Source organism: Stegastes partitus, unplaced genomic scaffold (assembly GCF_000690725.1).
Source record: "Stegastes partitus isolate 25-593 unplaced genomic scaffold, Stegastes_partitus-1.0.2 Scaffold14, whole genome shotgun sequence".
NCBI classification, from domain to species: domain Eukaryota; kingdom Metazoa; phylum Chordata; class Actinopteri; family Pomacentridae; genus Stegastes; species Stegastes partitus.
The window spans coordinates 416966-431412 of NW_007577745.1; the positions used below are offsets into that span (position 1 = coordinate 416966).

Below are 14447 nucleotides of genomic sequence, written 5' to 3' on the forward strand. Positions count from 1 at the left end.
AAGGTGATTCAAACACCACCTTCTATCAGCTGTTCCAGGCTTCTCGCTCACAATCAGCTGCTTTTGGTTTGAAATAGAGCCGTGGAGCTCCAGCTCATACAAAAGCTGCTGTTTATCATTCGCCGAATGCACATAAAAGGTCATGTGCTTCTTTTTTACTTGTTATGGTAAAAAGCTGGATGTTCCTCGTGGCTTTCATAAAAGGAAAAACATTCTGGGACAAAGACTGGAAACAGCTGACGTGGGTCCGTTGAAAGGATCGCAAATGAACATGTTACATGTTGTTTATTTAATCTGAACAGAAACCAGCTGATGCTGACAAGTCACGGCTCCCGACCAGGAGGACTCGATCACAAGTCGTCCAAATTAAGTCCAGAAGGAGACATCTGAGCATCTTGTGATCTGACGCCAGTTTTGACGGGATGCGGTTTCAAAATTAAAAACTTTGCTTTGGTCTCAGAGTGCAACGGATTAGATGAAGCACGAGAAACACTTTATGTGTGACAGGGAACGATCAGGGGTCGCTTACAGAAACTGTTGAAGCTGTTGTAAATTTCAGCCTCGTGGTTCAACAACAACCTCGACTGGCTGAGTTCTGAGGCGAAGTCAGACGTGTTGTTGACCCGTCCATCCAACCCGACCTCCTCCCTCACACGCTACACTGGTACAGTCGTGACCCGACTACCCGATCCTTAACAATCCTAAACCTGCTATCCGACAGGTTTGTAGGAAAAACCAACAGAACCCATAAAAACAGCCTTAACATAGCGACAGCCTTGGATTGTGACTCCGACATGACATTTAATGTCACCAATCAGGATGACGGCGTATTATCTGACTGAACAATCCCACAGATTGGCTACGTTCACACTGCAGGACTTGATGCTCAATGAGGATTTCTTTGTGACTTCCTTCACGTTTCCACTTCAATGCGACTTGTATGTGATCTGCTGTGTGAACTTCATACGAGCCAAAAGTGTCCCGCATGCGCAGAAGAGGACACGACGACGTCACACGCAGCGAGCGTGCTCAGTGTTTATGGAAGTAAACATGGATGGTAACGGTGGAGCGTATCTGCCACTCCCCCGCCGCCACCGATGGAGGAAACAGAAGTGTGAGCGCTAACTAAACTAGCATCAGCAGCCAAGTACTGCCTGTGTGTTCTGGACACTTCCACCCCGTCAGAGCGCTGCCCCGGGGTGGAAGTGGCCGGAACGTGCACAAACCGGTCAGTTAGGCTGAAGTCCAGCGATGCGTAGTGTTCTAACAACACACCAGTTATTATAACAACTATGAACAAAAATGAACAACTAATGAGCCTTCCAGCATCAAGCCCTCCTCGTATCTGGACCTCCGTCTGGACAATCCGACATGAAAGAAGGTTTAGTGTCAGATTATCGAGTCACGACTGTGTTTCTTCTCTTTATCTCTCTCAACAAAGCCAGGCTTGCAGTTTCCCCCTGACTCCACGCTCCGCTAACTGCTTTGTGTTTGTAGCTTCATGTTTAGCGAACACCCATTAGAAGGGTCTCGATCTTTTCATCGTGTGTCATGTTTTCAAGGTACGTAACGAGCATTTAACAGCCTGATCAATGCACAGCGCCGCCGCTCCGGTGACAAATGCAAACACAAATCATGTAAACAAGCGCGCATCGGATCTTTAAGAAACCTGATCAGAGAGTCGACTCCTCTGAAGGACAGACACGGAGCGTGACAAAACAGTTATTAAACCAAGAGCGCGCAAGACGATCTCCAGACCGAGCAGCAGGGAAAGGAGAGACGTGACCATGGAGGGGTGACAGAGCGAGACGCCGAAATGAAGAAACGCAGAGATGAGAGGATAGAGAAATAGAGGAGGCCTGCCAGGCCTGACAGAGGGAGGAGGAGGAAGAAGAGACGACCACTCCGAGCAGATAAACAGATCTGAAAGGCCTCCGCTAACACACTGAAAGATAATTTTCAAGTTCGTGATATCATTTAAAAAGGCTGCTTGTGATGCGTGAAATTCAGTGTCTCATATGAAATAGAACCGCGTTTGAGGTCAAACTGTCGTAAAATATCAAACACAAGGGTACACGGTGTACGATCCGGTTACCTCGGTTCTGAACTTGAACAAGCTTTTCATACGGAGCATTATGTGGCCGTAATTTCTCTGCTATATTTGGACGGTAAAGGCGAACTATACGTCACCAGAGTGAATTATAATAATAATAATAATAATAAACTGGATGTGAATCAGCGTGAGGGACCTGTTGTGAGTTTTTTTCCCTGCAATTATTTAGTTATTACAGATAAACACAGTGTTTTAGGAATAAATTGCTTGTCTTGTTCAGAAAATTGCTGCACAATGAAGTGCAAAAACCTGCATTACAGCCTGCAGCAGATGCCTCGCCTTCAAAAGCGCCTCCATCTCCTCCTCATGTCCTCACAACACAGCTCCTCATGATAAAGCAGGAAGTGGGGAACAGCCGGGCCTTGTGGGAAACTGACCAGAGGAGGGAAGTCACCAGCGATGGCGCCGGTTTGGAGCCGTGGCAGCCATCAGATAAGACAACACGCAAATCAATCAAGGTCACCTTAAGCTGCCGTCGCTGTGCGTTGGTCCTCCGTTGTGGTGAGTTTGATTCACCGCTGAGCTCCGGCTGAGTCGCTGGTTAAACCCATTAAAACCTCACACACTGAGTCAAACACGCTTCTGCCTCCACAGTTGTTTGACTCTTGCTGAGGTTACCAGCAACCGGAGCGCCGACCTTGATGTCTGGCGTCTTTTCTTCCAGTTAGCTGTCCCACAGCGCCACCTGCTGGTCACAAAGCTGCAGACATTTAAAATGAAAATCTACATGCAGATCACAGGCAAGCGGGGTTTGCTTTAGAAAAAAAGTAGTCCAGCTAGTACTAAAGATCCAATCCGACCGAAGCAGGAAGATATGTCCAGATGCTTTACTGAAGCTGAAGTACTCTCAGCTAAAGTACTCAAAGTAAAAGTACTCATCAGGCACAGTGTAGTAAACACAGAGTCTGTTTAACTCTACATCTGAGTATATAATATATCTACATACTGCTGGGTGGTTTTAAAAAAGTGGCACAAGGTGGTAACTCTGGAAAACTACTCTAGTACAGCCCCTGAGTAAATGTACTCAGTTACTTTCCATCTCTAGTTGCCTTGGCAGCAGCATAAAAGTACGATTCCTCCAAATGAAGTCTTATAACCACGATCAGTTTGAAGAGATATCCTCTCAAACTGACTTTAAATCGTTCTCTATGCAGTGATTCAAACATTTAAATGCTTCCAGGCTTTGTGTGGTACAGGTTCTGATCCAGCAGGGTTCTTATAAAGCTGCTGGATGAGAATCTGGAGACGCCAAAGCACAAAGAGCACAGGTACAGTAAAGAGCATTAATGACGGCCGTGTTGCATGTAGCCGAGCAGGTCCAGGCCTGGTTCTGTTCATACAGAACCTCTGTCAGTGTTGGTGGCTGCACCTGAGCTACGGCGGGTCAGAATGTCTGCTGGGATCAAGTTAGACGACAATAAGGAATAAAAAAAAAGCTCAGTCACCTGGTTAAAACGTGTTTACATTAAATCAGTCTTATCCTGTAGTTGTAGGAGCTTTGTACTGATTCATGTGTCTCTGAAATGAATCTAAAAGAACAAATAAATCCTACAGCTGCTCCTCCTGAACTGAAACCAGAATCTATGCAAATGTTATCAAACCGCAGGACACGAGATGTGCTTCTTCACTGACAGGTGACAAGCTGAAGGTTTCCACATCACACCTGAGCGAGTGGCTCACTGAACCATGACTGGCCTCCAAATCATCTCGCATGAACACGTCCTCGACTCAAATTAAAGGTGAGCACAGAGAAACTTTCTCTCCTTGGTCGGATGTCAAACTTTGGGCACGTCGAAGCAGCAGAATGTTGGACTGGAGGTGGACTGCAGGTGGACTGGAGGTGGACTCTGAGGGACTCTGAGGAACTCTGTGGGACTCTGTGGGACTCTGTGGGACTCTGAGGGACTCTGAAGCTGACTTCTAGGACTCATGTCATCAAACAACACGTTGTTTGAAGTTCACGGCGATGTAGAAAGCAGCCTGCACACGACTTGGGATTTATTTTAAAATCTACAACATTATCAACAACAAAAAAAAAGAAATTCAAAAGCAATTCATTCATAAAACACACGAGTCAAAGGATATCTGGATCTCCCAGCTAGTCAGTCAGAGCTGATGAAGCCTCTTGGATGAGAGGTGGAACGTCTTCAAGGAACTCAAGCAGGTCCAGCTGCTACGACTAAACTCGGAGAAGAACCAGGACCTGGATGACTGAGAATGTTCACAGACACACGGGTCAAAGACGTCCATTCACCAGAGACCACATTCCCTCACAGAGTTGTTCATTTCCCAGCTCCTCCCAGCAGATCTTCCTGCTCTTCATGAGTCTCACGCTGTCACAAGCTCACCTCCTTGAAGAAAAGCTTCATCCCTGAACTGGCGTGGAGCAGCTCTCCCCCGCCCAGCCAGGGTAACACCTGCACTGGAAGTCAGCATCCATCCGCTTTAAATCACGAGCCCACATCCGTCCTAGAACTCTGTAGTTCTTCCTTCCTCCTGGTCTCCTCTCAGACGCTATCTTCCACACAGCAGGGTCCAGGTGGAGGTAGACCCGTGAGCTGGGATTCTTCCTCTGGCACCGACCCTGAGAGGAACAGAGGGTCTGACTGCACAGCACGGTGGCCGTCGTCACGTTGACCAGGTAGGGACCCAGAGTGTCGTCCAGGTAGGACTTGACGGCCTCACAGGAAGCCTGAGAGCAGGACGGAAACAAGACACAGTGAACTGGAGATTCATTTTGAAGTGAAATATCGGTCATCAGACTGATAAAGCCAACGCCATAACAGGACAGTTAGTATTTTCCCAGCAGATAAGCTTTGCTCCATAGGAAAAAAAAAGTAGCTCGAGCCAGCTGAAGGTGGTCGAAGCAAAGTTTAAGTGTTCTGAGCAAATCCACCAGCAGAAATATTTCTTGTTGAACACTCTGAGTCCATCGTCAGCTCTTCTGTGCAGCCACATGTCATTCATCCCTCTGTGCTGTAGCTGTTGTCCAGAAAGTGGTGAAGACACAACAAAGAGCCGTTCTGTTGCTCTACGAGCGCTGTACGTTGTTCTGACTCATACCGGACACCATCCTGCTGCCACAAATACTCTCATCTGCAGCTGAAAATAGCCTCCAGCAAAAGGCCTCATTTACTGCAGTTTGCTAAAAACGACGGCGTCCAGCTGAGCACAAAATTACTAAAAAAACTAAAGCACATATTTGTAATCGGGTGTTCGATCAGAGATATGAAATAACGTCAGACGTACTCTGACAGAACACCAAACTAAAAAACATGGAAGGAAGTTTTAAAACATCCGACACACAGTTTCTTAACATCCTCTGAAATCCACCGAAACAAGATCAGGTTTTTTAATATTGCTGATTTTAAGAGCAAAATAAGAACCTCTTCATACATCTGTTTAATTAGACCAGTGCAAAGGCGAAGGAGAAGAATGTCTCATGGACTTCCACATCCTGTCTAACTTGTTTTTTAACAGGCATAACAAAATAAATGCATGATTGCAAGTTCCACAGTGTGTAGGCGTCTGTTTGCAGCTTTCACACAAGCAGTGAGGACGGATGCTCATGAAGGGAATCATTTAGAAACGTTCTGCACAAATCATGAACCGGCATGTTATCGGCTCGTCTCTATCAGGGTTTGTCTGAAGTTTGTTTCCTCTTATCCAGTGACTCACAGATCACCATAGACACCAAGCACACAAAACACCGTCTATCTAGAAGAGTTGGTTTAAAACAAGAAGCTAGTTTCAAGTCAATAGATAAAATGGTTCAATCTCCATTTTCAGTGAAAGACGTCTTTTAGACTCACCAGAACTATTATTTCCTTTGCTTTTAGTAGTTATATATCATTTCATTTTAAATTCTGTCTACATTTAACCCAAACACGTCCCTCCTTTACCTAAAGCCCGTATGTTTGAAGCAGATAACTCTAATAAAGGCATGAAAGCCGCAACACTTGTTTACAAAAACAGAATACTTTAAAAAGTCACAAACTTTTTCTACAATAGATTCAAGCAGGCTTACGCTGATATCTAGGCTTAGCTTAACTTAACTTAACTTAACTTAACTTAACTTAACTCCTCTGCAGGCAGGCAGGAAACACAAAAACACAGAAACACAACCACAGTCGATCACACCTGGACACCACAGGCAGGTGTAGAAAGACATCGAGTGTTCATCACTACAACCATTTCTAGTCACTGTACCTGAGATTTGGAAAAGGCGTGGTCGCCCCACAGCACCACTCCTGCAGATCCCAAAGCAGCACTCTCTCCCAGAGTGTAGACCAGATGCTCCTGTGGACGGACACACGAGGTCGGTCAAATATTCATGACAACAAATTAATCTATGAGTTTTAAAAAACCTGCTGCTCACCTGAGAGAGGAAGTGTAGCGTGTAGGTGTAGACGATGCGAGCGTAGGCCAACACAGGCGGTGCTGACGTGCTCACCTGAGCTCCTGCCCTCATGGCCTCCAGGATGCGATGGTGGACGTAGAGCAGCACCTCTCTGTGGAGGCCTCGCATCTCCATGCTCAGGTAGATGTCAGGAAACAGAGCGGAGGAGGCGCTCCACAGCCAGAGGAGCTCGTCGTTCCTCTTCAGCTCCACAGCCGGACACTCCCCCGTGTAGTTAGCGCTCTTGTCACTGTAGTAGTTGTAGCAGTTGGGGAAACCGTAATAACCCCACAAACCATCTGGTCTCTCCTGCTGCCCCAGTTTCAGAGTTTCCTCCATGAATCGTCTCCCAGCTTCTTCAAACTCTTTTCGTGCTGCAGCGTCTACCTGCGCTGGGCTCCAGTCCGGATGCCTGGACCTCACCAGTGCTCTCGACGCCTCCCAGTACACCTGCTTACTGTCCCAGTTTCTCTCCCACACAGGCCTCCAGCTCTCCCAGTCCACCACCGCCAGGCCCTGGAAGGCCCGGTCGGGGATGTAGGTGTGGATGTCTGCAGTGGCAGCTCTGAGGTGTTCGCTCAGGCTGCTGTTCTGGGGCACCCCACCGTTGATAGGGTTCCCCTGGCTGGAGTACCGTGGATACAGACCGAGCTTCTCAGCGTAGAAGATGGTCATGTTGTCCCCCATGAACGTCTGGTTCTGGTTCTGGACGATGCTGAACGTCCCCAGGTCGAGGTCGACGCCATACTGAGAGAGGCAGCTGGCGGTCGGGGCGTTCCACACGCTGAGGAAAGGAACCCGGGAGAAAGACGATGATGATGATGATGCAAACTGCAGCCCAGAGTGGAGGCTGATCAGGCTGAAGAGCAGCAGCAGCTCAGGATGGAAGGACCTCATCCCTGCAGGGAGGCAGCAGACGGCAGCGCTGGTGTTACCCAATGAGTTGTGCAAGAAGGAGAACATTGCAAAATAGCATTGCAAAAAAAAACTTTTAGGTGTGAGACAAGATTAAGATTAAAATCAAACATGGTGCTTTAAAGCTTTTATAATCTGTTTTAGCAGCAACAGTTTGAACTTCTGACCTCATGTGCTGCTTTCTTCACTTTTTAATGCTGCCTGACTCTCCAGAAAATCCCAGATGATGTTTGTCATGTGGCTGCTTTGGGCTAAAATCATCAACTATTCATGTAAAACAGTGTAAAACAGACTTAAGAGCAAACTTACAGACTCTGGCTTACCTAGATTCAGACGTCAGGACTTGGGTTTGCGGTGTGGTCATGAAAACAGACGTCTCATGATGTGAATGACACATGCAGGAAAAGAGGACGAACCAAGAAAGAACCAATCCCAAGTGTGCTCAGGAGTTCTACCGACCAATAGAAAGAGACATGCTAATCCCACTCAGGAACAGTGGATTTAAAGTCACAGAGACCTGAAAACTGATCGTCTGACTGCACCGAACACATTCTGGTTTGCTTCAATTAAAAAACAGAAAAAGTAATTATAGCCAGAAATACACATTTTAATGAGCAGATCTGGAGCGGCTCCACAGCGCTCCTCTAAATGACTGTTAGGCAAAGCCATAATGAACTCTTCCTCCTTTGCTCAACTCTTAAAAGTAGTAAAAAATAACCCTCGGTTGAGACACCCTACAATTACATGGGGAAGGGGTATGAAGCTGCAGCCTGCAGACTGCGTCCCTCCCTGAGAAGTGGCTGCTTTGGACTCCCCTGGCCAGCGGTGACTCACTGAGGTTTCCCCTCAAGCTGAGCGTTCATTGATTGCAGACAAATAAAGCATACCTGTAATCCCAAAGATGTAAATTCCAACTTTGCTGCTACATGAAAACAGTGCAAACACGTCTCCATTTCTGTAAACCTTCACAAGAATTACACCAGAAGCTCAACAAAGGAGTTTATTTACTGTCCACGTTCAGAAAACAGCAAATGTTTGCATACGAGAGGCGTTAATGTCACGAAATCACTGAACATACAAAGTCCAAAACTGGATGTTGACACTATGAAGTCAGACAGCTGCAACATGTGCAGCTTAAATGGGAAAAAAAAACACGTCTTAAGAGAAAACTAGTAGTCATTTTTTTTTGGACATAAAAATAAGAAAATATCATAGAAAACACCTACAAATACATTCAAATAAATAGTAATACTGTAATTGCCTCCATATAAAAATCAGATGTCGGAGAGGTCACGTTGAAGAGAGATCAGGCACTTCGGCTATATTGTGCTATGAACAGATTTAAGTGCATCATTTCCACTTTCGCCACTTGGCAGCGACGGCGTGCACCGACCCACTCATCACGTCGACCACAGAAGCATCCTCACTGTGAGAAACATGGAATCTGACACTTTGGGAAACAGTGACTGAGAGCAAAATGTAAACAAGGTCACTTCCAGCGAGCCCTCCGCCGTTTACAAAAGGATTAAGAGCTATAAACAAATACTACTTTGCAATTTCCACAGTGTTTCTTTAAAAAAAATTCACTTTGTGTCATCCATATTTTACAGCAACTGAAGAAGACAGACCTAAATGACACTCCTCTCTCCATTAAACTCCTCATCTCTCCAGCTGCTGCATCAGCAGAGGAGCAGGAGCACCAGCAGCAGCAGCATCACACACCGGGACGCTGTGGTCCGAGCCGCCGTCCCCCTCTGGTGCACCGGGTCCGTCTGGTTGTAGCTCCCCTCCTCAGAGGAGCGCCGGTAGTACTGGCACTGAAACTCCGCCTGAAGCCTGGCCTTGTCCTCGTCGCTGAGCTCGCCGGCGACCGCCAGCTTGCCGCCTCGCTCCACGATGCTGTGGGAGACGGGGCTCAGGTGCAGGTAGACGTCACTGTCTGGGTTTCTGCGCAGACAGCGGCCGTGGGAACCACACAGGGTCTGGCTGCATAGCTCTGCTGCCGTGGAGACGTTGAGGAGGTACCGGCTCAGCGTGCCCCGGAGATACGAGTCCAGGTCAGAGCAGCTCGCCTGGAGAGAGAGGAAATGAACACACTCAGTCTGTGGGCATTTAGCTGTCCCTGTTCACGCTCAGGTGACTGCAATCGGTTGAAGGAGCTTAAAAGATACTCATATATACCAGTTTTTATACTCAGATACAGATCCAAAGTTGTGTCTTTGGGGTCTGTTAATCAAATCCAATCCAGTTTATTGTCATGTTGCTGTACATCCACAGCAGTACAGGCAGGATGAGAGCGTTTCTGCAGGATCCAACAACTTAAAGCAGTTTAAATAAACAAGTGTTTGCATCTCTGGATCAGCAGTTCAGCGTTCTGACAGCTGGTGGCATGAAGCTGGAGGTTCTTCCTCTAACGTTCCGGGAACGTTTGCCTGATGGCAGCAGTTCAGACAGTTTAAACTTATACTTAAATCTCTTCTATTTTTCATTTTTTTGCTCTTTATTTTGTACTTTTTGTACTATATGGCACTGAAGGAGCTGTTCTCAATCTCATTGTACATGTGTATAGTGACAATAAAGGCATTCTGTTCTATTCTAAACGAGGTTAAGATGTTTTAAAGTTCAAAAACACAGTTAATTAGTAAGTAACTCACAGGATCTTTAGAAAGCATAAAGCCTGCCTACACAGACTTTATATAAAAGGTGGACAGAGTCTGAAAGCCAACAGCAAAGTGCCTTAAACTAGTCCTAATAACCAGCAGGGGGCGTCTCCTCTGGCTGCAAACACAAACCTGAATGTAAACAAGTCACCAGGTGCAGTAGGAGTCTACCACTGGCTGCCTTCATGCACACCGCTGCCACGTTCTTCCCTTCGCCACATACGAGTGAGATTGGTTTAAAGAAATACAAACCAGCAGAATGATGATGAGGTGCAGCCAGACCACTCTGTCTGACTACATGAGACGAATCACCTCATGCTCTTTGAGTCTGGGATGGCAGCAGTCAAACTCAAAATGCTTCAAAATGGAAGCAAACCGATTGGTGATGTCTGAGTCCATCCTGTACTTACGGTCTACGGTTCAGCTGTGCTCGTGCTCGAGACATTTTAGAGTTAATTAAGAACCTCTGGGTAGAAAATAATCATGAACTGCAAGGTAGCTGCTCACTTTCTGTTTGCCAAAGACAGATACTGTGCAGTTGTGTTTGATGGTCCATCCATCAATCATCTCTACACCTTAATCCTCACCAGGGTCATGGGGGGCGGAGCCTATCCCAGCTGACTCAGGGTGAAGGCAGGTTCACCTGGACAGGTAACCAGTCTATCACAGGGCTACACTTAGAGACAGACAACCAAGCACACTCACATTCACACCTACGGACAATTTACAATCACCAATTAACCTCAGCATGTTTCTGGACTGTGGGAGGAAGCCGGAGAACCCGGAGAGAACCCACGCTGCACGGGGAGAACATGGAGACTCCACGCAGGAAGATCCCGGGTGTCCTCACCGGGACGCCAACCAGCGACCTTCTAGCTGTGAGGCAACGATGCTAACCACCAAGCCACCGTGCAGCCCGTGTTTCATGGTGATGTAGGTACATAACCTGGACTTCAAACAAGGTATTTTAGGCAGGTGAGGAACAGCGCTGGATCTTTTTCATTCTTACTAGTTGTAACTGAGGAATATAACAATATAATGAAACTAACAGACACCTGACTGTCAGTAGCAGAGACAACGACTGGTTTCAGCTGTGAGACATCTGTGAACATCCAGTGTTTCCAATAATAGACAGAACACAAAGTATTTTCACAGGAATCATGATCAGAAGTGATGTGTATAGTATACTGGATGTCACCTAATACATGTGTTAAACACTTTTATTTTCAAATACAAAGATGAGAACACTACTTTAAATCAGTTGCTGTAAAACACACCTCTATGAACGTGACTGTATCTGAAGTGGATCCTGCACACTTTTCAACACGCGTGGCTCTTCACAAGATTAAACAAACTCTTCACGGCAGATTTCCGGATTTTAAATCGGCACCAAACGAGATCAAAGTCCTTCAGACAAATGCTTTGTGTTTATCTGAGGAGCATCCATGTGACTGAAGTGTGACCTGAAGCCCCGCGGAGCCGCCGGCGTCAAATGACTGCACACATGACAGCAAGTCAAAGGCGATTATGTTTGTGGTAAAAATTCAGAAGTTGTGTGTGACTGATGAAAGCGTTTGTCTCCTAATCAGCGTGCTGATGCTCACCCTGCTGCTGGCGTAGGTTGCTTCTCCCCACAGGATGATCCCAGCAGCTCCCAACGCCACGCTCTCCCCGATGGTGGAAACCAGGTCAGTCTGGAAAAGATGATGCAGCACTTTACATTTGTGAGAGCGCACGGCCAAGAGGGTCAAACTGTTAGTGGGTCAGAAGCTACTGTATGTGAAGCACAGCGCCGGCTCTTATCTGCTCATCCTCCCAAAAGGAAACAGCCTATAGGGTGTTCAGCCAGGTTTTCAACACACTTCCTGCCGACTCCGCACAAACCAAAGGTGTTGGGGTGTCTGAGTGCTACCAGGACAGGAAAGAACTGTGGCGGACGATAAGGAAAAGTAGAGAACCATGCAGCATGCACTGATATAGACGAGTGAGTGCAGAATGTTAGAGGCCCGGAGCGACAGAAAGTCCCTATTGTGTGCTGAAGGGGTTCAAACAGGAACACATTAGTGGGTTTAGACCAGAGCGGTGCACAGAAGGCAGAACAAGTGCATCAGGAAGAGGAACTCGGCGTCACCTCTGTCAGCAGCTCCATGGAGTTGGCGTAGGTGGGCCGGGTGTACACAAAGACCGGACGTGCCAACCCGGTGCCCGACGAAGCCAGCCGCATCCCCTCCTTCACGCGGTTCCGTACGAACTGGCGTCCGGACGGCGAGGACTGCAGCACCGTGCTCATGTAGATGGAGGGGAAGAGGGCAGTGCTCTCGGTCCACAGCCAGTTGAGCCTCTCGTTGCGGGACACCTCCACATCCGGGCAGCGGCCCGTGTAGCTCTCCAGGGTGTGCCGGTAGTCGTGGTTGTAGCAGTCGGGGAACAGGTAGAAGCCCCACAGCTGGTTGGGCCTCAGGTTCTTGGCGTGCCTCAGCGTCTCCAGCATGAACCTCCTGGCAGACATCTCAAACTCCTGCTGGGCCACTTTGCCCACCTGCTCCGGGGGCCAGGTCGGGTTCTTCTGGCGCACCAGCTCACTAGAGTGCCTGCGATAAATATCTTTGTTGTCCCAGTTGCGTATCCAGAGGGGGCGCCACTCCTCCCAGTCAATGACAGCTAAGCCTCTGGCCTCTGGTTCACGGATATACCTGCGAACACCTTCTGGCATCTTCTCCAGGTGCTGCGTGAGGCTGGCCACCTGAGGCAGCCCCCCGTTCACCGGCGTCTCATCTGACTCAAAGTAGGGGTACAGGCCCAGGCGGTCCTTGTAGAAAATGGTCAGATTTTGTCTAACAAAGCCCTCATTGGGTGAGGCCACGATCTGGAACTGGTCCAGCTGAAAATGAATGCCATGCCGCGGGGCACAGTCTTCAGTCGGGGCGTTCCACGCGAGGAGCAGAGGGTTTCGGGAATACAGCGGCCATCTCGTGGGTTTCAGTCCCTCGGCCCAGACTCCGTCCCACAGCAGAACAATCAGCAGCAGTACTTTCCAGTCTGGCAGAGTCCAGCACAACATGTCTTCAGATGTGGCTGGACGGAAAGGCCTGTCGCTCTCTGCTCTACAAGTCAGAGTGAAATCTGGAGTTTAGTGTTCTGAGAAGCGGCGCCTCCCAGTTCATCCATTCATAAAGTTCTGTTTTCACAAAGACATGAACAACAGGAGACACAACCAACGCTGCAATCACACAACCAGGAGGTTTGGAAATAAAGAAATCATTCTAAGCAGTTTGGTACTTTCTAGTTATGTGAAACCTCAGCGCCTTTGTTGTTTTGGTTTCCTCTCTTTCCTGATGATTGCATATTGATTCAGTCGTCACCGTCGGTTCAGACACGACGTTGAGTTTCCACTTTGGTTTTCTGTTAAGTGACACGTATTAATAATGAAGCTCTTATCAAAGAGGGAAACTAAACCAGAGTTTGTCTGAGAGCACCGGATACACAATCAGCGCTGCTCCCGGCCTCCTGAGGAAGACAAACAACGCTGGGTTTTCACTTTCAGAACTTTTTTAGACTTAACTAGTTGAAGCATCTTTATAATCATATGAACAGAACTCCTACGCTTCTCTGGACCGGGTTCCTTTGACTGTTTGCTAAAAGAAAAGCTGGTTCTCCACAAACTGATTCAGAAACACTGTGAATTCAGCAGTTTTCTGAAAAGCTAAACTTCCCAGAATATTCCTCTCTGATGGTTCTTTTTAAAAAGGAAATGAGAAGTTCTCAGGCTGAGCTGGTTTCAGTTCAGAGACAGAACCAGAGGTCCAGTCCCAGCCCAGTGGGGTCCAAACATCACTAACAGGGTTTTTGAGTTTTATTTACTAAAACCATCATTACAGCTGTGTGAGCAGAACATCTCAGCTTCTTTGGGTTCTAACTACTCTGTAAGCTTCAGACTGGAGGATCCAGAGCTGACATGTCCGGACGGTTCCGGACAATTAATGCCACAAACACAGATTAGAAGTGCAGAAAATGTTCTTCACAGCTGGTTCTGCAGGTTTCAGATAATCTTCTCTCTTACAAGCAACATTAAGTGACTTCAAATAAAGTTTGTTTTAGTCAGTAAATGAGCAAAGTAGCAGCAGATCTGAGCAGAGCGGAGGTTCGGTGCAGATGCATGGACTCACCTTTCCTGGCAGCTGGAGACGCATTCCCAACAACCAGCAAACTTCAAGCCGCGTCTTTCTCTTTGTGCGCTGCCTTAAAACAAATAGAAGAAATTTAAAAATATAAAATTAAAAATACTTCAAAGTTAGAAAATGACGAGCTTCCAGCAGCATGCGTGGGTCCTGGAGCGGGCTGAGCCGACAGAAGCGAGCCG

The 14447-nt window shown here is 47.4% G+C and overlaps 2 protein-coding genes across 4 annotated transcripts; both read right to left on the reverse strand.

Annotated features, from left to right (window-relative positions):
• Positions 1-4063: 4063 nt before the first annotated feature.
• hyal1 (hyaluronidase 1) lies at positions 4064-7859 on the reverse strand. Of its 3 annotated transcripts, none has more exons than XM_008289292.1 (4): positions 7855-7859; positions 6492-7411; positions 6323-6412; positions 4064-4805 (listed from the first exon to the last, which is right to left on the reverse strand). In XM_008289292.1, exons 2-4 carry the CDS (start codon positions 7407-7409, stop codon positions 4479-4481), a joined length of 1335 nt encoding a protein of 444 aa, XP_008287514.1. In that variant the 5' UTR covers positions 7410-7411; positions 7855-7859; the 3' UTR covers positions 4064-4478. The 3 variants fall into 3 exon arrangements, with proteins under 3 accessions (XP_008287514.1, XP_008287505.1, XP_008287522.1); XM_008289283.1 differs by lacking the exon at positions 7855-7859 and adding an exon at positions 7751-7810; XM_008289300.1 differs by lacking the exon at positions 4064-4805 and adding an exon at positions 5503-5826 and having other exon boundaries at positions 7751-7856.
• Positions 7860-8413: 554 nt separating this feature from the next.
• On the reverse strand, positions 8414-14447 carry hyal2a (hyaluronidase 2a). The gene is made up of 4 exons (XM_008289310.1): positions 14254-14447; positions 12219-13191; positions 11692-11781; positions 8414-9499 (listed from the first exon to the last, which is right to left on the reverse strand). Exons 2-4 carry the CDS (start codon positions 13146-13148, stop codon positions 9107-9109), a joined length of 1413 nt encoding a protein of 470 aa, XP_008287532.1. The 5' UTR covers positions 13149-13191; positions 14254-14447; the 3' UTR covers positions 8414-9106.